Source organism: Carcharhinus amblyrhynchos, chromosome 27 (assembly GCF_965287045.1).
Source record: "Carcharhinus amblyrhynchos chromosome 27, sCarAmb.v2.hapA, whole genome shotgun sequence".
NCBI lineage: Eukaryota > Metazoa > Chordata > Chondrichthyes > Carcharhiniformes > Carcharhinidae > Carcharhinus > Carcharhinus amblyrhynchos.
Genome location: NC_137350.1, coordinates 28,195,092 through 28,219,346, shown reverse-complemented (window position 1 = coordinate 28,219,346; position 24,255 = coordinate 28,195,092). Strand labels below are relative to the sequence as shown.

The window sequence follows — 24,255 nt, the reverse complement described above, 5'->3', positions numbered from 1 at the left end:
CACCAAAAGCAGAAGGTGTTACTCATACTGAGACCAGAACAATTTCTCCACTTGATCCTCCAAACTGTCAATTCCCTCACATCGCATTAAGCTGACCAACATCCTGAACATCTGACAGTAATAAGCTTGTAGAGTCCAGCATGGTACTAGGAATTAGTAAAGAGCAGGCTGTGTTAATCCCCTGCTTAGACAGTCACAGTGCTGCCCAAATTACCGCACTTGACAATAAATGTGGACAAATAAACTTACATTTGGTTCAGTTGCATTTCCATTTTTGAAAAAAATATTTTAGTTGTTCAAATCATGCTTAGAATCTCCGCAGGGCAGAAGTAGGACATTTGGCCCATAGGGCCTGCACCCACTCTCCAACGGATTATCCCACCCAGACCCTATCCGTGTAACCCTATGTATTTACCATGGATAATCCCCCTACCCTACACGTCTTGGGACACCAAGGGGCAATTTAGCATGATCAATCAACCTAACCTGAACATCTTGGGAGCATGGGGGAAACCGGAGCACCTGAAGGAAACCCACACAGACATGGGAAGAACATGCAAACTCCACACAGACAGTGACCCAAGGCCAGAATCGAACCCAGGTCCCTGGCGCTTTGAGGCAGCAGTGCTAACCACTGTGCCACCCTGTCATCCATTTGCATTTGATGCATGTGGCAGGGTGCTGGTAACATCTCTAGCTTCCAGCAAGTCAGAGAGGAGATACTGGACTAGGGATGCCAGCTTGAATCTGCTTATGTGTTTCATGCTGAGTGCCTTGGGACTCAGATCAATGTGAAACTTATGGGGCTGTATTTCCATGATAGCGAGACAAAACTCCACAACTCTCGGGTGTTTCTGTATAAAAATCATACTTGATTAATACGAGCCTGGTGAGAACATGTAACATAAGGCAAGATGGTCCTTTCTGTGGGAAACTTATTTTATCACACCATCAAGTGCAATAAAAACTGCAACAGATCAAGAAAGGACAGTTACTTCCCAGATGTGTTGAGTACTTCTATATGTGGTAATGATTTCTCAAAAGTTGGTCATAGTCAGTTGGAGAAAATGGATCATTTTTTAAAAATTGTGTTTGTTGTAATAGAGCTAAAATGACAGACAGATAAAAGCAAAATACTGCAGATGCTGGATCCGAAACAAAAACAGAAAATGCTGGAAAATCTCAGCAGGTCTGACATCACCTGTGGCGAGAGAATTGAGCCAACATTTCAAGTCTAGATGACCCTTTGTCAGAGCTAATAGAAGAGATGTTGGGAGCTTGCATCCCCTAATACTTAAAAGGAAGAGAAAAAGTTTCTTGTTGATGCATAGGATGAGGTTAAGAATGAAGTGAACCTGGGGACCAGGACAGCTCTGAGATAGAGTGAGTCGGTGCTGCAGAGAGATATCGAGGGTGTGCATATGGCAGCGCATGGCAGCTCTGACGAAGGGTCCTCCAAACTCAAAACATTGGCTATATTCTCTCCCCACAGATTCTGTCAGACCTGGTGAGATTTTCCAGCAGTTTTTGTAAAATGGCACACAGACCAGGGTGATTCATGCCACAGTGCCACCAATGGTGGGAGGTCTGAATAACTGGTATTACATAGAAACTATTAACAATGGTTAAAAATTTCCCGTCCCACCTGCCGCAGGAATCGTAGCAAGCAGGACAGAAAATTCAACAGATCATTGAGAGGTCCGTTGAGATTTGGAGGCCACGAGCTTACTGAGAACCATTGCATTATTGGAAAACGACATGACTGAAAAGAAAATAAGAACATAAGAACATAAGAAATAGGAGCAGGAGTAGGCCATCCAGCCCTTCGAGCCTGCCCCGCCATTCAACAAGATCATGGCTGATCTGTGGTAGCTCAGTTCCACTTTCCCGCCCTCTCCCCATAACCCTTAATCCCCTCTCTTATCAAGAACCCATCAACCCGCTTCTTAAAAATATTTAGTGAGGCAGCCTCCACCACTTCAACGGGCAGAGAATTCCAGAGATTCACCACCCTTTGAGTGAAGAAGTTCCTCCTCAACTCCGTTCTAAACCGCCTCCCCTTTATCTTGAGGCTGTGCCCCCTAGTCCTACTGTCTTTTTTGAGCGGGAAGAGTCTCTCCACCTCTATCCTATCCATCCCATTCATCATCTTATACGTCTCAATGAGATCTCCCCTCATTCTTCTAAACTCTAACGAGTACAAGCCCAGTTTATTCAGCCTCTCCTCATAGCTCAATCCCCTCAACTCCGGTATCAGCCTAGTAAACCTCCTCTGCACTCCCTCCAGGGCCAAAATATCCTTGCGCAGGTGCGGCGCCCAAAACTGCACACAGTACTCCAGCTGCGGCCTCACCAATGCCCTATACAGCTGCAGCAAGACCTCCCTACTTTTATATTCAATCCCCCTCGCTATGAAGGCCAGCATCCCATTAGCCTTCCTGACCACCTGCTGCACCTGCAAACTGGGTTTTTGCGACTCATGCACAAGGACCCCGAGGTCCCTCTGCACCGTCGCCTGCTGCAGTTTTTCGCCACGTAAGTAATAGTCCTTCCTACCATTCTTCCTACCAAAGTGGACCACCTCACACTTGCCAACATTAAATTCCATTTGCCATTTCCTGGCCCATTCGCCCAGCCTATCTAGATCCTTCTGCAGACTCTCCACACCCTCCGCACAATTTGCCTTTCCCCCAATCTTGGTGTCATCAGCAAATTTCGACACCCTGCACTCGGTTCCCTCCTCCAGATCATCTATATAAATGGTAAATAGCTGAATCAAGAACGTTTGAATGTCAGGACAAAATTGAACAGTCGCAAGAGAAAATAGAACCACTCGCAAAGGAGTTTGAAGAGTCTCAGAAACAATGAACACAAATAAAATTTTAAAATAGTGAGCTAGAAGGATAGCACAGAAAGATTAGGGTCTGCTAAGAGAAATCTATTTGTTGTAGAGAACCAACATGAATGAACAGATGATGAGTTTGCTAATGTTAAATTAGAACTTAGTGAACTTCAAGTATCACCATGGGGCGGCACAGTGGCACAGTGGTTAGCATTGCTGCCTCACAGTGTCAGGGACCTGGGTTCGATTCCTGGCTTGGGTCACCGTCTGTGTGGAGTTTGCACATTCTCCCCGTGTCTGTGTGGGTTTCCTCCGGGTGCTCTGATTTTTTCCCCACAGTCCAAAGATGTGCAGTTAGGTGGACTGGCCATGCGAAATTGTCCCTTAGTATCTGAGGGACTGGCTAGAGTAAATGTAGGGGGTTATGGGGACAGCGCCTAGGTGGGATTGTGGTCGGTGCAGACTCAATGGGCTGAATGGCCTCCTGCACTGTAGGATTCAATGATTCTATCAGAAATTGCTATTAAATGCAACACTGCACCTTTTCCTTTTCCCCTGTGTGCTCTATGAATGCTATGTTTTGTCTGTATAGCGCACTAGAAACAATATTTTTCATTGTATCCCAGAACATGTGACAATAAATCAGTAAGTAATGTGAAAAATGTCTGGAATAGGAATAGGAATTGCTGATGAGTCAGAACACTTGGTTGAATGCAGTAAACCACCAAACTGGTCAAATGTAGGAACTTTATCATGAAAGGGGCAGTGAAATTCTTGAACATCGATCCAATCTGAAGGAAGTGAAAGATGAGCTATGCAGTGTGGAAGGACAAATTCCAACTTTAAAATTAGATAAGGAAGATTTTAAGGAACAGATTGAGGTTCTGACGAGTGGATTGAAAGAGTCTAAAGTGTCAGTCAATGACCATGGAAGAAAGACTCTGAAAGGAACTGAATGCCCAGGTGAAACTATTAAACTTGCATCAGAGTTCCCCAGATATCTCTGAAACAAAGACAACCGTTCGAGCGTTTGCTACACCGAATGAAAAGATTAATCAATTTGATAAAGGACTGGAAAAATAAGAGAGCAAACAAATTGTGGAGCAAGTAGAATTGAAGGTACCATTTAGCCAGTAATGGTGTCAGAGTGACTTCTTGCAAGCTGTGCCCAGTGTACCTTCTAATTCTATCTTTTACTCTCGTTCTATGTTTCTAAAACTTCATTCTAACATTTTTAAACTCTCTAAGAATTCTTTAATTCAATTTCTTACAAATTTGGCACTAAGCTGACGTTTCTCCAACCTGAGCTATGACTATAACACTACATTCTGTACTCTCTCCTTTCCTTCTCTATGAACGCTATGCTTTGTAAAGCACGCAAGAAAGAATACACTTCACTGTATACCAATACAGTGACAATAATAATAAATAAATCAAATTTTTGAAACATCAAGTTCCAAGAAGGACATAATTGGGTCCCATGGAAAAAGAAAAATTGAGTCCACTCTAAGAATGAACAGAGTGAACATTCCCTCTGGAAGGAATGGGATTAATCCATGGTATCCAATAAAAGACAGATTGTCGATAAAGAAAAATATAACACTAAAGGGCCGTGAGACATGAACCACATGTGGAAGCCTATAAATTTGAAATATCAAGCACCATATTTTGAACTCCAAACCTACATCAGACCAAAGCAATGGAGAACATCACTTGTCTGAATGGGAAGAGACTGAGATCCAGAAGATTCATAAAGCCTCCAGACCATCTGGATTTGTAGTCAGAGATTTGGGTGAAGAAGGCGCAGTGTGGAAATATATTATATATACAATATATATATTTGGGGAAGGACTTTGGGGAGGAAGTGTGTTCAGATTAGTCAAGATTGATGTGGGACCGGGGTAACAGTATCACTGACAATATATAGAATATCACATGATGGTGGATTATGTGTAGAGTCTGACTAAGTTGGCATGGAGATAGCACCTAGACAGGGCTATACCTTGGAGAGATATGTGTATAGTTGTGGGTTAACAAAATGGTTTATGTTCAACCACACAAGCCTCTCTGTGAGACACCTAACAATCTTACAACAACATGCACACTCCCTTCATGCTCGCCTTCATGCACTCGCCCTAACACACTCGCCCTCACATTCTTGTTCTTACACATTCGTTCTCACCCACCTGTTCTCACACACTCACCCTCATGCACTTGCCCTCACACACTCGCCCTCACGCACTCGCCCTCACGCACTCGCCCTCAGGCACTCGCCCTCAGGCACTCGCCCTCACACACTCGCCCTCACACACTCGCCCTCAGGCACTCGCCCTCAGGCACTCGCCCTCACGCACTTATGCGTGCGCTCACAATCTGAACTCTACCATTTGGACAATTGAGCCTCTGCTCCTTCTAATAATAAAATGATGAATCTTAAACTATCTGAGCAATTTGGATATAATCTTTTGGATTGAGGTTAGCAATTGCTTTGACATTCACGCAAATGCAACTGGATTAGATTTAAAGACGCATTTGTACAGCAGCGAAAGCTTTGAGATGAAGACATCACCCTCCCACCAGCTTCCTATCCTGCACACGTTCTTAACTGCTGACAGCATAACAAATGTTAAAGCACAATTTTCTGGAATGCATTCCAGATCAGTATGCCCACGAGATGACTCCTTCATAAAAATAGTGTCCCATGTGATATGTTCTGAATCTGATTTCTACTGTTGACTTAGGTAAGTAGGCCACAGTGTGATGCATTAATAAACAGCCGGTTCTCACAAGAAGTCCACTGAAACATATGCTCTACTCGATGCCTCTTCTTGTGATCAATATTCAAGTTTTTCTGATTGTGGGCAAAATGGGCTGAAGGCTGTGGAATACAGTTAACAATTCAGCCATTACTGTCACAGTTTAATTGTCCATCCTCAAGTATCTGGCCATATTTCTCGCTAAAATAAAGTTTCATCATCAGAGACAGAGGAAAGTTCCAGTTAACTGTATCTACAACTCTGATGTGCCAAGCAGTTTCCTTCTGCAAACTATATTTTAATACAATTTAAATGATAACAACATGTGAAATAGGCCTCAGAAAACCAAACCCAATTTCTCACAGGGATGTACAAATCGTCACTCACAGCCATCAACAACAAAACATGAATATCAATTCGAAAGATCACAACTGCGAAACATAGAAACTTGAAGCAGGAACAGGCCATTTGACCCCCGAGCCTGCTCCGCCATTCATTTTGATCGCGGCTGATCATCAAATTCAATATCCTGATCCCTCCCTTCCCCCCATATCCCGTGATCCCTTTAGCCCCAAGAACCATATCAAATTTCTTCTTGAAATCACACAATGTTTTGGCCTCAAATGCTTTCTTTGGCAGTGAATTCCACACATTCACCCACCTTCTGGGGGAAGAAATTTCTCCTCACCTCAGTTCTAAAAGGTTTATCTCTTATCCCCAAACTATGACTTCTAGTTCTGGACTCCCCCATCATTGGGAATGAATCTACCCTGTGCAACCCTGTGAGGATTCTATAGGTTTCTATGAGATCCCCTCTCATGCTTCTAAACTCCAAGGATGGTTATGCACTATAGCAAATAGAAAAAGGTTCACATTGGGCTCATCTTTTGAAGGTCGCATTGCAGGGATAAAACAGAGGGAATTTGTCTACATAGCTAGTTCACGATGTACTTCTGACACAATCTGCCAAGAAAAATGCTGGTGGATTGTCAGGAAAAACAATTAGGTGGTCAGACAAATTATATTTAATTTAGCAATGAAGTCTTCACATTTGGCCAGTGTAAGGGAACAAGCACAGCACTCTTTTGAATTCACGGATGTGATAGTTATTAAGCAATGTTGCTCACAGTCCGTTCAAGGTACTGGTGCACAGCTTTCACTGTTCAACATGCAGTCCAAGCTAGGGCACTTAGCCCCTCCTGTTTCCCTTCACTGAGCTTCTGATGCTGATGCTAGTCAATTCTCGAAAGTGCTTTGTTACCAATCCCTTAACTTAGGGTTGTTAGTGGTTTTGAACTCTGATCAGTGTGGAGCAAGTAGGAAAGATAAATTGGAAAGACTTGCATTTATATAGCTCTTTCCTTGCCATTTCAAAGTGCTTTACAGCCAATGAAATAGACAGTAAAGTTTAAAGTTTATTTATCATTGTCACAAGTAAGCTTACATTAACAATGCAATGAAGTTACTGTGAAAATCCCCCCGTTGCCACATTCCGACGCCTGTTTGGGTACTGAGGGAGAATTTGACACGGCCGATGCATCAAATCAGCGTGTCTCTCGGACTGTGGGAGGAAACCAGAGCACCTGGAGGAAATCCACACCGACACAGGGAGAGTGTGCAAACTCCACACAGACAGTGACCCAAGCCAGGAATTGAACCCTGGACCCTGGTGCTGTGAGGCAGCAGTGCTAATATCTGTGCCACACTGCTGTCCCTGCTTCAATCATAGAGAAACAAAACCTGTTTTTTATTTGCTGGTAATTAATAGGCGGCACGATGGCACAGTGGTTAGCACTGCTGCCTCACAGCGCCGGGGACCCGGGTTCAATTTTAGTCTTGGGTCACTGTCTGTGTGGAGTTTACACATTCGCCCTGTGTCTGCATGGATTTCCTCCAGAGGTCCAGTTTCCCCCCACACTCCAAAGGTGTGCAGGTTAGGTGCATTGCCCCTTAGTGTCCTAAGATATGTAGGATTATGGGATTGGTGGACTAAGCATGTAGGGTTAGGGGATAAGATCCAGGTGGGATGCTCTTTCAGAGAGTCGGTGTAGACTCGATGGGCTGAATGGTCTACTTCTGCTCTGTAGGAGTTCTATAATTCTAAATTGGCCATGGTTTTTGTTGGATCTGTGGATTAGCAGGGAAGGAGTTAAAAACACAGTTAATTTCTATTTTTCACAGCAGAGTCAATGGCCATAAAACAGACATTGTTGCAGATGTGTGGAGTTCTCTCATGACTTATTAAGACTGGTGTGCATGAACATGAGGTCAGACAATATTACTTACCTCTCCTCATTACTGATTGTGCTCCTCATCTTGAACACCAAACAGGAACAGCTGGAATTTGAATTTATCATACAATTGAAACTCAGATTTCCTGCCTCTTCCCACCCAGTCAGAAGAAAAAATGGCCACGAGGCAACATTGTTTCGACATTTGGCAAAAGAAAACTTGCATAAAAATTGACATGGATTGCATGCAATTTAATGATTCTTCACACTGACTTCTAAGTTTAATTATTGGTGTCACAAGGCCAGCTTACATTAAGACTGCAATGAAATTACTGTGAAAATCCCTTCGTCACCACACTGTAGCGCCTGTTCGGGTAAACTGAGAGAGAATTTAGCATGGCCAACGCACCTAACCTGCACGACTTTTGGATTGTAGGAGGCAACCAGAGGAAACCCATGCAGGAAGAATGTACAAACTCTGCACAGACAGTGACCCAAGCCGGGAATCAAACCCAGGTCCCTGGAGCTGTGAAGCAGCAGTGCTAACCACTGTGCTACCGTGCCACCCTACAATTTGTTTTAATGTAACCAATGATAACATTGGATCTACTATAATATAACCAATAGTAACATGTTGTGAGGGTCAGCTAAGCAGCTGACCCGGTAGACAATGTAACCAATGGTGTGGTGTCAGTTGACCCCCTGACCCCCGTATAAATAAGAAATAGATGGGCATGGGGGGAGCTTGTTTAGCCCAGGGTATAGCTTCAAGTAGTGGAGCAATGAAGTTTCTTTATTAAATCATTTTCTTTAATTTACTTTCGGAAGCTAGTTCTATCCCTACTGTCGGATAAACACTAACCACAGTGCAGCCCACTGATTCTCCAGATCTAGGTAGGCACTCGATATGAATATGTTTACTGGCTTAATGTGTCATGTCAAATTAGGCTGGCTTTCAACAAAGAAATATCTTTAACAAAATATCTAGTTAAGAGGGCCCACATGAAAAGGGGAGTTTCAATGAGATAGTGTGGGTAGGATTACTTGCAAACTGATAATGACTTTAATACAGCACTATGTTGTGATAGTGGTCCCCACTCATTCATTCATCCTTAAATTTCTTTCTCAATCTTGTTTTTATTTGTAGTTTTTTGGCGTTAATATTGGTGAGGTGATTCACTTATTATTGGACAAAAATCTCTGATGAGCAAATAGGAACTAAGATGGCTTCCCTTGGGGCCCAACAGCTAATTTACTGAACTTGATGTGTGGTCACATAATAACATAAGGCAAATATTGACTCCTCAGAAACTGATGTCCCTCACTAGGTTCCCTAAACTTATCTCTGCTCCTAAGAGTGCTTCAAATACAAGTCAGAATCCAGAGTGTCAGTAGACAGGTGACGCTCCCTGATTGGGCAGGCAATCATTATCTCAATCAGGGAGCTCAAGAGGCTCACCTGATGGGCCTCATTGAGGTTATTACAGATATGGTTGAGAATGGCCATTTCGTCAGTCTTAGCTCATCTGTCCAGAATTACCTAATAGTTCCATCATCACAGTAGTTTTTTTTTAATCCATTTATGGGACATGGGCGTTGCTGGTTAGGCCAGCATTTATTCCCATCCCTATTTGCCCTTGAGATGGTGATGGTGGGCCGCCTTCTTGAATCACCACAGTCTGTGTGCTGTGGGTTGAATCACAGTGCCACTGGGGGGGGGGGAATTCCAGGATTTTGATCCCGCGACTGTGAAGGAGTAGCAATGTATGTCCAAGTCAGGATGGTGAGTGGCTTGGAGGGGAACTTGCAGGTGGTGGTGTTGTCATGTATCTGTTGCCCTTGTCCTTTTAGATGGAAGTGGTCATGGGATTGGAAGGTGCTGTCTAAGGATCTTTGGTAAATAGCTACAGAGAAATATTAACCTCCAGTCGCCTAGAGGAATGTTCATTAACTCAAATTGTCCACAAAAAAAATTTCAGATAACAGTCCAAAATTATCTTTTACCTATGTCTAGATGAGGTAGTGTTCTACATATTTTTCCCTCCGATATCCTATGATTCTCCACACGGAATGTTTGGGTTAGAATAGTTAGAAAAATTCCCAAGATCCAACCGTCTATTATTTTCAGAATTGCTTCAATTCAAGCAACTTTCAACCAGAACAATTTGAAAAATGAATCTGGATGTTGTAGCGCAGTCCATTTAAAGTTTTGAGTGAGATTCTCAAATGGGTGTGTCAATTCACATTGGGTGACATGTTCGGTGATGACACATCCTGATGAATAACTTTAATGACTCACTACTCTTCGGGTTTGTTTTTATGCTCATCAATGTAGGTTGGATTCCAATTAGCTTTCTTGGAAGAAAAGAACAGTTGCTATTAATAATGATATTCACTTATAGAAGCATACTGCTTTGAGGTACATTAGCCAGGAGTTTATTCCATGGGCACAGCATAGAATTTAGACCTGAAATTGAAACCATGTCAAGTTATATACAAAGATTTTGCCAATCTGATTATAATGTGCCCAAACTTAAAACGGAAAATGTGTGAAAATGGCTAAACAATCAGGAACAAGGCCATCATTCAGGCGCATGTTTAAGAACCTACAATCAAGGAAGATTTTTAAATTTTAACATAAAATTATATTTATGACATGCCATGTGTTAGATTGCACAGGCGGCACGGTGGTGCAATGGTTAGCACAACTGCCTTACATCATAAGGGACCCAGGTTCGATTCCCAGATTGGGTCACTATCTGTGCGGAGTCTGCACGTTCTTGCCAAGTCGGTGTGCGTTTCCTTCAGATACTCCGGTTTCCTCCTACAGTCTGAAAGACGTGCTGATTAGGCGCACTGGCTACGCTAAAATTCTCCCTCAGTGTATCCGAACAGGTGCCGGAGTATGGCGACTAGGAGATTTTCACAGTAACTTCATTGCAGTGTTAATGTAAGCCTACTGGTGACACTAATAAATAATCTTAAAATGGTTACAAAAGCCGAAATTCCACCCACCACAGGAATCGGAGTGGGCGAGAGGCAATCCTTGGAAAGGTCCATTGACATTGGGTGGGATTTTATGGTTTCAGAACAAGCAAGGCTGTAAAATCCTGCCCAATGTCATACAAAGAAACAAGAAGGCAGAATTGGACTCAGGGAGTTATGAAAAAACAGTCATAGAATCTCGACAGTGCAAAACAAGGCCATTTGGCCCATTGAGTCTGCACTGACCACAATCCCACCCAGCCCTGTTTCCATAACCCCACACATTTACCCTGCAAATCCCCCGAACACTAGGGGCAATTTAACATGGCCAATCCACCTAACCCGCACATCTTTGGAGCGTGGGAGGAAACTCGAGAACCCAGAGGAAACCCACGCAGACATGGGGAGGACGTGCAAACTCCACACAGACACTGACCCAAGCCAGGAATCGAACCCGGGTCCCTGGAGATGTGAGACAGCAGTGCTAACCACTGTGCCACCATGCCACCCCTGTGCCACCATGCTGCCCAGTCAAAAACCCATCAGTAAAAAACATAGCTATTTCCACCAAGAACAATTGGAAGCAACTTGAATGTGACAGTTGGGGCTGGGGGCAGCTTTGTGAGTGCTGAGTAATATGGTTGGAGAGCTTAATGGGCAGCAGTAAGTAGCCATGGAGACTTGGGAGCAGTGTAATCGCGCGCACAGCACACTCTACACAAAACCTGGAGATCTTTGAAGCCAAACTACTGGAACTCGAGCTAAAATTCCAAGGCATTTCCCTAACAATCGTGTCTGAGTCCAGGGACACAAAACGGCAATTGCGCTTTAAAAAGGTCAAGTATTTTCAGGAATTTGCTCTTACCAATGCTTCTCGTCCTTCTTCAAGGTTGAAGGTCAGGTCACGATGGATGTCAGCGAGGAATTTGCTTGAATATTCAGGATAAAGTTCCAAGACCTCACTCAGGCCTCTCAGGCTGATGTACTGCAGATCACAATAAGTTAACGCTTTGACATCAGCATTTGTCTTAATTACCTGGCCCTTGGTTGAAAGGTCTGCACCAATCAAGTCCCCTTTACCTGGAATGGAAAACAGCATTGAGCATTTTTCAGTATTTAAAACATGATTTAGTTTCAAATGCAAATGTTAATGGTGGATGCGAATTGGGGAAAGTAATCACGAGCAGGGGTTATCCTGAGGTACATGGGGACCGAAAATAAGAGTGAAGACATAATTACACTTAGCACTGCTGCCTTACAGCGCCAGGGTAGCCTTGGGTGACTATCTGGGCAGAGTCTGCACGCTCTCCTCGTGTCTGCGTAGGTTTCCTCCGGGTGCTCCGGTTCCCTCCCATAGTACAAAGATGAGCGAGTTAGATTGATTAGCCATGATAAATTGCCCCTTAGTGCCAGGGGGATCAGCAGGGTAAATACTTAAAGTTATCGGAATAAGGTCTGGGTTGGATTCATAAAATCATAGAATCCCTACAGTGCAGAAGGAGGCCATTCAGCCCATCGAGTCTGCAGTTGACAACAATCCCACCCAGGTTCTATCCCCATAATCCCACATATTTACCTTGCTAATCCCTCTAAATGCTAAACTGACACATCCTGGGACACTAAGGGACAATTTAGCATGGCCAACATACCTAACCTGCACATTAACCTGCACATAACCTGGAGACTGAGATGAAACTGGAGCACCGGAGGAGACCCGCACAGACACGGGAAGAACGTGCAGACTCTGCACAGACAGTGACCCAAGCTGGGAATTGAACCCAGGTCCCTGGTTCTGTGAGGTAGCACTGCTAACCACTGTGCCATCCGTGCCACCCTAATGTTGTCAATGCAGGCTCAATGGGCCGAATGGCCTCCATTTGCACTGTAGGAATTCTATGATACATTCAGGACAGGGGAGGCAGTGGCACAAAGGTATTTTTGTTAGATTAGATACCCAGAGACTCTGGGGCTCTCAAATTCCACCACAGCAGATGGTGAAATTTGATTTTTTTTTAAACTGGAATTCCTAGAATTATGGAAATCATAGAAACCCTACAGTGCAGAAAGAGGCCATTTGGCCCATCAAGTCTGTATCGCACCTAGGCCCTACCGCTATATCCCTACATATTTATCCACAAATACTGCTAGCCTATGCATTTCAAGACACCAGAGGGCAATTTTAGCATGGCCAATCAACCTAACCCACACATCTTTAGACTATGGGAGGAAACCAGAGCACCCGGAGGAAACCCATGCAGACACAGGGAGAATGTCCAAACTCCACACAGACAATGACCCAAGACGAGAATCAAACCCAGGTCCCTGCAGCTATGAAGCAGCAGTGCTAGCCACTGTGCTACCGTGCCGCATTATATTAAAAATATAATGATGACCGTGAAACCATTGATTGTTGAAAAAACCCATCTAGTTCACTAATGCTCTTTAGGGAAGGAAATCTGCCATTGCTACCTGGATTGGCCTACATGTGACTCCAGATCCACAGCGATGTGGTTGACTCTTAAATGCCCTCTGAAGTAGCCCAGCAAGCTACTCAGTTCAAGGACAAACAGGGCAATAAAAGTGGACCCAATCAGTGTGTATTTAATAAAATTATAATTCGAGAAAGGAACGTGGGAAGAAGGTTGTGTGAGGTTTTAACCCTGGCAAGGGCCAAATGACTTGCTATGATGCTGTTGATTCTGTGTATCTAAGTAACATGTAGGCGCTCTTGTAGCATTGTGGATAGCATCCGACCTCTAAGAAGCTCCACCTTCAAGACCCAACCCAGGATTTGATGGTCAAGGAAGTTGCATCCATAAGGTGGCCAAACAGATTTGAGTATCAATCTGCAAATCCTCCAACATCCGCCAAGACCAAGAAAAATTCCAGCTCAGCCATATGATAGAAAGAACCATGGACGCCTGAACATCACTATCCATAGCTCCAATCATGTAAAGGTACATTTTTGTCAAAGCAACTTGGATTTGCTGAGTGAGTTGTTACACACCACCATACCAATCACAGAATGTTACAGTGCAATAAGAGGCCATTTTTCCCACTATGTTTGTACCGACTCCCCAAATGAGCATCATGGCTTTGTGCCATTCGCCTGCACCCAAGCAGCATGGATTACAAAAGAGGGAGGGGGAGGTGATTGGTACAGTGGTTAGCACTGATGCCTCACCGTGCCAGGAACCCGACTTTGATTCTGGTCTTGGGTGACTATGCAGAGTTTGTACATTTTCCCCGTGTCCGTGTGGATTTCTTTCGGGTGCTCCGGTTTTCTCCAAGTCTAAGGATGTGCAGATTAGGTGGATTGGCCATGCTGATTGTGCGAGGTTAAGGGGATAGGTGGAGTGGTGATCTAAAACTTCCTCAGAGTGAAGAAAGTTCTTCTTTACAGAACTTCCTTACATTGAATCTAAGCCACAAGTTATTGTATGATGTACCTAACAGTAGCCAGTTACAAAATTCTCCTTTCAAAGTCAGGGAGCCTGTCTGTTTTATGGGAAATTATGTAACACTTCCCCATTGACTCCAGTGAGGTGAGAGGGTGTTGGAACCCAATCCCAAAATCGGTAATAATGAACTGTTGACTGTATGATAATTATTTTCAGTTTTCTTACATTTGGCTTTTCCAGACCAGGATTTCTTCAGAAACTCTTTTGATTTAGTGCCGGATGTTTCACTAGTGTTTTTTCACAATGAGAGCCTGATTCGAATCCAGCCTCAACTTGGGTGACTTGGCACATTCTGTCCGTGTCTGCATGGGTTCCTCCGGGTGCTCAGGTTTCCTCCCACAGTCTAAAGATGTGCAGGTTATTTGGATTGGCCATGCTTAATTGCCCCCTAGTGTAGGTTAGGGGGATTAGCAGGGTAAATATGTGGGGTTACAGGGATTGGGCCAGGTAAAATATTCTACCAGAGATTTGGTGCAGACTCGGTGGGCCAAATGGCCTCCTTCTGTACTGCAGGGTTTCTATGATGGGTTGAAAGGATCTTGCCTTGATAGCTGTAAGGATCCCACTTTTAAATGAGTTTGAAGTTTTAAACTAGCTTGTTATAGATGTAATTTTATATCACCGACTGGTTGGCAATGGCTATTCCAACATTTGCTGTTTGTACAGGTGAAAATGGAATGAAAATCCACTAGGGTCAGCGATGACAAAGGTAAATTTCAAGATATATTTTCATGGTTCTAATCCTTACAAAATCATAATTTTAAGAAAAATACTTAAAGTTATTAATTTGCATTGGTGATTTGCTTTTATCACTCCAGTTCTCAATTTTGCAGATGTGAATCTGTTTAAGTTAATCCAAAGAGACCAGTTTAACGCAACATTGCAGTCATTTTCAACTGAAATTGATGCATTGATGTCGGGCGGCACAGTGGTTAGCACTGCTGCCTCACAGCTCCAGGGACCTGAGTTCAATTCCCAGCTTGGGTCACTGTCTGTGTGGAGTTTGCATGTTCTTCTCGTGTCTGCGTGGGTTTCCTCTGGGTGCTCTGGTTTCCGCCCACTGTCCAAAGATGTACAGGTTAGGTGCATTGGCCATACTAAATGGCCCCATAGTGTCTTGGGATGCATGGATTAGTGGGGTTACCAGGATAGGGCATAGGTGGGATTGTTGTCGGTGCAGACTTGATGGGCCAAATGGCCTCCTTCAGCACTGTTGGGACCCTATGATTTTATTCTGAGCTCCATTAAGCTTCCTTTTCACTGTCAATACCAAATAAAATTTTTATTTCAGTGAATCAATTTGTTATTTCAAGAGTCGGGTGACTCCAAGCACATGGGGGGGTTAAAGTGAAGGTGTGAGGAACTAATCTATTTCTAATGAATTGCACAGAATCGAATTAAAAATCCCCAGGATCCACATTGGCTGAAAATTATAGCGCGAAAGAATTTCACTTCAGTTTTGCTTTTGAGTGCTGTACATTCACACAGTGCTTTCAAAGTTTATTAAAGTTTATTTACTAGTAGGCTTACATTAACACTGTAGTCACAAGCAGGCTTATATTAACATTAACACTACAATGAAGTTACTGTGAAAATCCCTGGGTCACCACACTCTGATACCTGTCTGGATACACTGAAGGAGAATTTAACACGGCCAAAGCCCCAAACCAGCAACCAAAAAAGAAAACACAGGAAAATCTCAGCAGGTCTGGGAGGAGAGAAAAGCGTTGATGTTTCGAGTCCAGATGACCCTTTGTCAAAGCCCCAAACCAGCATGTCTTTGGACTGTGGGAGGAAACCCACACAGACATGGGGAGAATGTGCAAACTCCACACAGACGGTCACCCAAGCCAGGAATCGAACCCGGGTCCCTGGAGTGGTGTATTATTTGTGCAGTTCTTGGACTTATTAAAACCTTCTTCAGAACAAGCCTGTCAGTGAGAGTACTGCTGAATCTCATCTCCCCCCTGGCTTTTAACCAGCCACTGCCTCTGTTCTTTCAATAATGGCAGAAAGGACTCACGGAGAGGCTGAGTTAAGTTGTTTAAGAATTGGAAAGGAATTAGAGAAGGGGGTTAGCTGTTAGTTTGCCAAAAAAGAAATTGCCACCAGTTCTCACTTTCACAGTGCCTATTACATAAAAGTGATTCTGAACGAAATAACTCCCTCCTACTCATATTATATAAACCCGTAGCTTAGCAACAGCAGCAGTATCACTGTGGGTTTTCAGTACATAAACAAAATAAACTGATTGGTGCTTTGACAGAAATTTCACCTATCCCAGGGTCAGTGTTGCTCAAAATGAGAGAGCGTTATTTTAAGGAGACGGCACTTGGAATGTGAGATAAAGGAAAGCCACCGAGGTTGGGAATGTAAAAGAACAGCAGGAGCTAGCAATTTCCATCCGTGTTCACACTGCCGCTTTCTATATGTGGGGCGGAATTCTCTGAAAGGATTGGCCATGTGTCAGGTTCAGTCAGAAAACCGGCGTGTTTCTCCCCACAGAGAAAGAGACAGATGCCCCAATGACTTCTTCCCATATTTTGCCATTTTAAAGTTGCGGTGGGGGTGGAGAGGGGGATTGGGGGGTAAATACCAGCAGGAAGCCTGACCTCACAGAGATCAGGGTCCCGATCTCAAAGTGAAATTAAAATCCATTCCACGCTCATTGATGGCACCGCCTGCCTGTCGCCCCAGAACATAGATCTCCAGCCTGATTTCCCCCCAGTCACCCCCGAAACATAAATCATCACCCTTAACCCCCACCCCCAAACATAGATCACCAGCCTGATCCCCTCATCCCTCAAACATAGATCACCAATCTGATCTCTCCCAGAACATACATCTCCAGTCTGACTCTCTCCAATCTCCCCCAAACATAGATCATGACCCTTAATCCCCACCCCCTGAATATAGATCACCAGCCTGATCCCCCTGACTCCTCCCAAAACATAGATCAGCAATCTGATTCCTCCCCACCCCTCGAACGTAGATCTCCAGCCTGATTGCCCCTCCCCCCCCGAACATAGATCACTAACCTGATCTCCCCCAGCTCCCCCTGAACATAGATCACCAATCTGATTCCCCCCGATCCCTCCCCGAACATAGATCACCAGCTTGATTCCTCCCAACCTCCCGCAAGCACAATCATGGCCCTTAATCCCCCCCGAACATAAATCTCCAGCCTGATTCCTCTCCCCTCCCCCTGAACATAGATCACCAGCCTGATTCCCCCCCCGATCTCCCCAGAACATAGATCACAACCTCAGCCCTCCTGATCCCCCCAGAACATTAATCACCGGCCTGATTCTCCCCTCCCTCCTCCATTCACCCCCAAACATAGATCACTGCCATCAGGGCCCTCCCAATGAGTTGTCCTTCCTGCCCCACCCTCTTCATGCTGTATCTCCTTCACTTTGGCATTGTTCCCTGGTACCCAGGTAGCGACAACTTTGCAATGCCAATCTGGTGATGCCAGGGCTGCAATGGCATTGCACTCATATCTGGTCTCCATCTCCAGGTGCCAGGTCACACCAACAGGTGCGAACGTTGCACGGTCCCAGGAGATTTGGCATCAAGCCAACTTTCCCATTCATTTAAATAAATTTGAATATGCAATTAGGTTCCCTCCCCCTCCCTGGGCACAAATCTGATTACCTCTACTGGGGCGCCCAGGAACATCATAAACTGTTTGACGCAATCCCGTTCCAGGGCTTTCCTGGTATTTTCCCAATATAGCGGGAATTGCACGACGCGCAACGTGGATGGAGAATCGCCAACATGATGCTGCGTCTTCCAGAAACATTCAATGTCCCCACCTGTTGGCATGAAATGGCACTGGAGCAAATCACTACTGGTCTCCACAGATGGAGATCAGACATGATGGCGCAACGTGGACAGAGAAGCGCCAACTCCTTCTTACAAACTGGCAGAGTTTATTTTTGCCGTTAACAATTTGCCTTATTCTTTCTTCACACTTGTCTGGCTCAGTTGGGGGCACTGCCATCTGGGAGTGAGAAAGTTTGTGGATTCGAACCCCGCTCTGTATAATCCAGGCTCGCACTTCCAAAGCAAAGTGTTGCGTTGTTGGGAGTTGAGGGCTGTTCAAGTGGAAGATCCCACGAGACGAGTTGCTAGATAAGCAAGGAGTTCTTCAGCAGCATTTTACCTTTTAAGTTGTTTGTTCATTTCATTTGCTATTTGCGGCGCAGTCTGCCTGCACACACAACAGTGACTACACTTCCAAACAAACAGTAATTAATTGGATGTGAAACAATTTGTGCCATCCAAACTGACTTGTTTCGACAGTTAGCACTGTAATAGAGCCATATTTTGCCCCACGCCCACAGTAGTACAGTGGCAAATGTAATGCATGGAGGTTTGTCTCTTTGCAAGTCTCAATCCTTCCAGTAACAAAATGGGAAACGTGAAATGTAATGCAACTTTATATCGTGGATACTAAAGTACAACAGAGAGTACAACAAAGTGCGCTCAGTCTGCAGCTTTGTTTTATTCATTCATGGGACATGGACATCACTGGCTGGGCCAGCAATTATTGTCCATCTCAAATTGCCCAAAGGCAGTTGAGCATCAACCACATTGTATGAAGTTAAATCTCATGGGATCTAGGGTGAGCTGGCCAAATGGATACAAAATTGGCTTGCTGGGTATAGAGGGATATGGGCAATTAGGATTAGCTTAGTGATTTATAAAAAAGGGCAACATGAACAAGTTGGGCCAAAGGGTCTGTTTCCATGCTATAAACCTCAATGACATTTCTGTGGCTCTGGGGTCACATGTAGGCCAGAGCAGGTAAGGACGACAGATTTCCTTCCCCAACAAAGCACATTAGTGAAACAGATGGGTTTTTCCGACAATGGTTTCATGGTCATCAGTAGATGCTAAGTTCTAAATTTTTGTTCAATCAAATTCAAATTCCACCTATTCTGCCATGGCAGGTTTCAAACCGGGGTCCCCAGAACATATAGCCAGGTTTTTGGATGAATGGTCTAGCGATAATACCACTAGGCCATTGCCTCCCCTATGCCACACAGAACGAGAAAGTCAGCCAACTCATAAACTTAAGGCCAGCCACCCTGACCACAGCCAATCAGACTGGTAACCTGCCATTACCAACAAGGTGCCAGCTTCTTACCCACAACCAGCGAATCACCATCCATCTCTAATTGCCAACCAACTGAGCAAGAAGCCAGGTGGAGGAGAAAGTGGTAAGAGTGACAACAGTTATAAGAGGCATAATCAAAAAACAGCTCTACCTCACATCTCTTATCCCCCAACCTCATTTTGAATCCATTATGTTACTGCCCTTTCACAAGCTACACATTCTCCCAGTTTATTGGTGACAGAGTGGTTAGCACAGTTGTCTCACAACTCCAGGGATCTGGGTTTGATTCCCGGCGTGGGTCACTGTGTGGAGTCTGCACGTTCTTCCCGTGTCTGTGTGGGTTTCTTCAGGGTGCTCTGGTTTCCCCCCACAATCCAAAAGACGTGCTGGTTAGGTGCATTGGCCATGCTAAATTCTCCCTCAGTGTACCCGAAAAGGCACCGGAGTGTGGTGACAAGAGGATTTTCACAATAACTTAATTGCAGTGTAAGCCTACTTGTGACTAATAAATAAACTTTAAAACTTTATCTGCTGCTGCGCAGTCTGCCCCTTTTGTAGCAGGGGAGGAGTTCTATTGGGTGGGTGTTTGAACCGTTCAAAGTTATTTGCAGCAATCAAAAAGAAAACTTGCCTCAAAAACGTTAGGGTGCCTACGTTCTCTGTGTGTGTGCATCCCTTCAACTGCAGCCCTGCCAAGGCCCCAGCTGATGGAGATATGTTCTTCCCTCATTCACTGAACTCTTTCCACCATTTCCCTCAGTTTACAGAATCAAGTTTCCTCAGCCATTTCCTCTGGTCTTGTCCATGGTGTTGCATTGCTGAGGATATGTCACCTTAATGATGAATATCCCAAACTGTTTTTAAAAGAAAATTGAGTCAAAAAAACCAATGTTAAATGTTGTGGGCAGTGAGCATAAGAGTGTGATTTAGGCCAGGCAACGCGGGTGGAGAAGATTATTGGAATAGACCAGCTCGGAAGAAGAGTCTATGTGAGACGATGAGGGGAGCGGGGCAGGGGGGCGGGGGAGCGGTGGGATTTGGGGGTTAAGGCTGGTGATCTATGTGAGGGGAATGGAGTCAAAATGTTAACTCCGTTTCTCTCTCCAGAGGTGCTGCCAGACCTGAAGATTGAAGGATGGCAAATGTTGTACCTTTGTTTAAAAAGGGCTACAGGGAAAAGCCTGGGAACTATAGGCCAGTGAGCCTCACATTTGTGGTGGGTAAGTTGTTAGAAGGTATTTTGAGAGACAGGATCTCCAGGCATTTAGGGACAGTCAGCATGGCTTTGTGAGTGGAAAATCAGGTCTTTTACCCAGTTACATGGGTAAGACGGATATAGAGGGATATGGGCCAAATGCAAACAACTGGAGCTCGCTTAGTCGTTAAAAAAAGGCGGCATGTACAAGCTGGGCCGAAGGGCCTGTTTCTGTGCTGTAAACCTCTATGACCTGTTGAGTTTCAACATTTTCTATTTTTTATTTCTGCAAGTCTTGATGGTTTGAATGCGTTGTTTTTGTGCTGGAACACTTTGTGATTCATAGTATCATAGAATCAGATTCCCTACAATGCAGAAGAAGGCCATTCAGCCCATCTAAACTGTATCGACTCTCCGACAGAGCATCTCACACAGGCCTATTCCCTTCCTATTCCCGTAACCCTACACATTTACCTCGCTAATGCCCCTAACCTGCACATCTTGGGACACTAAGGGGCATTTTTAGTATGGCCATGCCACCCAACCTGTGCATCTTTGGAGTGTGGGGGGAAACCGGAGCACCCGGAAGAAACCCACACAGACTCAGGAAGAACATATAAACTCCAAGCAGTGACCCAAGGACGGAATTGAACCCATGACACAGGTGCTGTGAGGCAAGAGTGCATTCCATTTCTGGATGGAAATTTCAAATCTTTCAGAACTAGATCTATGGAGCTTCACTACAGGAAAACAGGACATCCAAACTGTTCAATATCTTCGTCTCCCACAGTTCCATCCACAGCATCAGAAGAATCACATTGAAATATCACTTAAACAGGGGCAATGAAAACTTAATGGTGATGGACTAGTAATGAGTGAAGTTTAAATTCCTGCTGATTCTTATTTACCAGCGTCAACACCTGGTGTAAAACATCGCATGTCTGCCAACGATGAGATGTGTTAGCATTGTATGCCAGGCTGATTTAAGTAACAGTTTCTTGAAGTTACTTCAAGCTGACACACTGAGAAATGCGAAACCGATTCGTGCACTGAAGAACACTTGAGCTTAAATAAGCCAAAACTCGGTCAAGGAAATGAATGGAAACTTCATTTATTTATTTATTAGTGTCACAAGAACGCTTACATTAATACTGCAATGAAGTCACTGTGAAAATCCCCCTTTGGCGCCCAGTCGGGTACACTGATGGAGAATTTAGCATGGTCGATGTACTTATTTCGGACTGTGGGAGGAAACCAGAGCACCTGAAGGAAACCCACGCAGACACGAGGAGGACGTGCAAACTCCACATAGGCAGTGATCCAAGCCGGGAATCGAACTTGGGGCCTTGGCACTGTGAGGCAGCAGTGTAAACACTTTGCCACCGTGCTGCCCAAACTTATTTAATTCTATCAGGATATAGATTGGTGGCCATGTGATCAGCTGCCAAAGTCTTAAACCTATGTCTTTCTATATTACTTTTTAAAACTGTCCCTTAAAACCTATCTCTTTGAGCAAACCGCTTTTTCATTCATTCATGGGACATGGGCATCACTGGCTGGCCAGCTCATTTGCCCATCCTGAGTTGCCCTTGTTCAGAGGGCAGCTGAGAGCAACTACATTGCTGTGGCTCTGGAGTCACATGTAGGCTAGACCAGGTAAGGATGGCAGATTTCCTTCCCGAAAGGACATTAGTGAACCAGATGTGTTTTTCCAACAATCGACAATGCTTTAAATATCATCAGCAGATTCTTAATTCCAGATTTTATTTTCGTGAATTCAAATTCCATTAACTGCTGTGGCAGGATTCGAACCTGGGTCCCTGGAACAATAGCTGAGTTTCTGGATTAGAACAAAGGCAAAATACTGCAGATGCTGGAATCTGAAACAATAGTAGAAAATGCCGGGAAATCTCAGCAGGTCTGACAGCATCTGCGGAGGGAGAACAGGGCCAACATTTCGAGTCAGGATAACCCTTGATCCCTTTTGTCCAAAGCTCTGACGAAGGGTCAGCTAGATGTGAAATATTGGCTCTGTTCTCTCTCTGTAGACGCTGTCAGACATGCCGAGATTTTCCAGCATTTTCTACTTTTGTCACTGGATTAATAGTCTGGTGATAATACCACAAGGCCATCGCTTCCCCATCTGATGACCCCAATCAAGTGAAGACCATGTTGAGATGCACAAAATGTCATGTGAGAAAGATGGTTACCCACGTCAAGTTGAAATGCTGTGAGCTCTTACCAAGAATTGCCAGGACCATGTTGTCTTTCAGAACTTCCATCGAGCCTGAACACACAAAGTAGTTAGCTTGCAAAGCGTCGCCCTGCCTGATGAGGTACTCTCCTGGGGCGCAGAAAGAGGTCTTGATGTGGAGCGACAATGATCTCAGGCACCCACGACTGGCCGATATAAAGAGGGGTAACTGCAGAATCTCCTTGTTCAGATGCATAGCAATGTCGGCACGGAGCTCGTCTGGGAAATCACGCAAAAGCTGCAGAATATGAAGGGAAGATTTGAACTGAAATCCCGGTATGTGCAAAGGACTCAATGTATATTCACAATAGTGTAATTAATGGCATCATTTGAAGCTGAGGTTTATTTTGGGACACGTTCCAATTCAATCATTTCTATCAAAGGCATGGGCAGCACCCTGACAGTAGGTGATCAAGCTGGTAACCCGCCATTGCCAACAAACTGCCAGCTTCCTACCCACAACCAGTGGACTGCCATCCACATCTGATTGCCAACCAACTGGGCAATTGTGCAGAGGGCCAGGAAGAGGAGGAAGAAATGACAAGAGTGGCAGCAATTATAAGAAGACATTATCTAAAATCAGCTGTACCTCACACCTTTCCCTACCCGCCCCCCTCCCCACAAACTCATTTTGAATCCATCATATTGCTGCCCTTTCATAAGCTACATATTCTCCCACTTTATGGGAGGCACGGTGGCACAGTGGTTAACACTGTTGTCTCGCAGCGCCAGGGACCTGGGTTCGATTCCCAGCTTAGGTCACTGTCTGTGCGGAGTCTGCACATTCTCCCCATGTCTCCAAGGGTTTCCTCTGAGTGCTCCGACTTCCTCCCGGAGTCTGAAAGGTGTGCAGGTTAGGTGCATTGGCCATGCTAAATTCTCCCGCAGTGTACATGAGCAGTTGCTGGAGTATGGTGACTTGGGGATTTTCACAGTAACTTCATTGCAGTGTTAATGTAAGCCTACTTGTGACACTAATAAATAAACTTTAAAATATCAGATATCCATCAAGGACTTCAAATATCTGTTGCCAGAAGGGAATAATCCGAAGGCATAAATAAGATGCAGCTGAATGCAGGGGACAGGAGTCTCAAACCTGGAGGAAAGGAGTCTCACCATCACCCCCCCAAGGTGATAGGAGTCTCACCCCGCCCTCCCCCAGGGGACAGCAGTCTCACCCCATTCCCACCCCCGCCCCCCGGGGGACAGATGTCACACCATCCTGGGGAGGACAGGAGCCCTACCCCTCCCCTCCGGGGGACAGGAGTCCCACCCCTCCCCTCTGGGGGACAGGAGGCCCACCCCTCCCCTCCAGGGGATAGGAGCCCCACCCCTCCCCTCTGGGGGACAGGAGTCTCGCCCCCCCCCTCCCCCTCCCCCTCCCCCGGGGTTGAGAGATGGTAAGA

At 44.9% G+C, this 24,255-nt stretch overlaps 1 protein-coding gene across 1 annotated transcript in view; it reads right to left on the bottom strand.

The window, feature by feature from the left end:
* LOC145359312 (voltage-gated delayed rectifier potassium channel KCNH4-like) overlaps positions 1–24,255 on the bottom strand; it is a 187,060-nt gene that overhangs the window by 48,888 nt on the left and 113,917 nt on the right. The window contains exons 10-11 of the mRNA XM_080213902.1: positions 22,838–23,087; positions 11,680–11,894 (exon numbers count right to left, since the gene is read on the bottom strand). Coding sequence (XP_080070028.1) covers positions 11,680–11,894; positions 22,838–23,087 — 465 coding nt within the window. The remainder of the gene's footprint in view (positions 1–11,679; positions 11,895–22,837; positions 23,088–24,255) is intronic.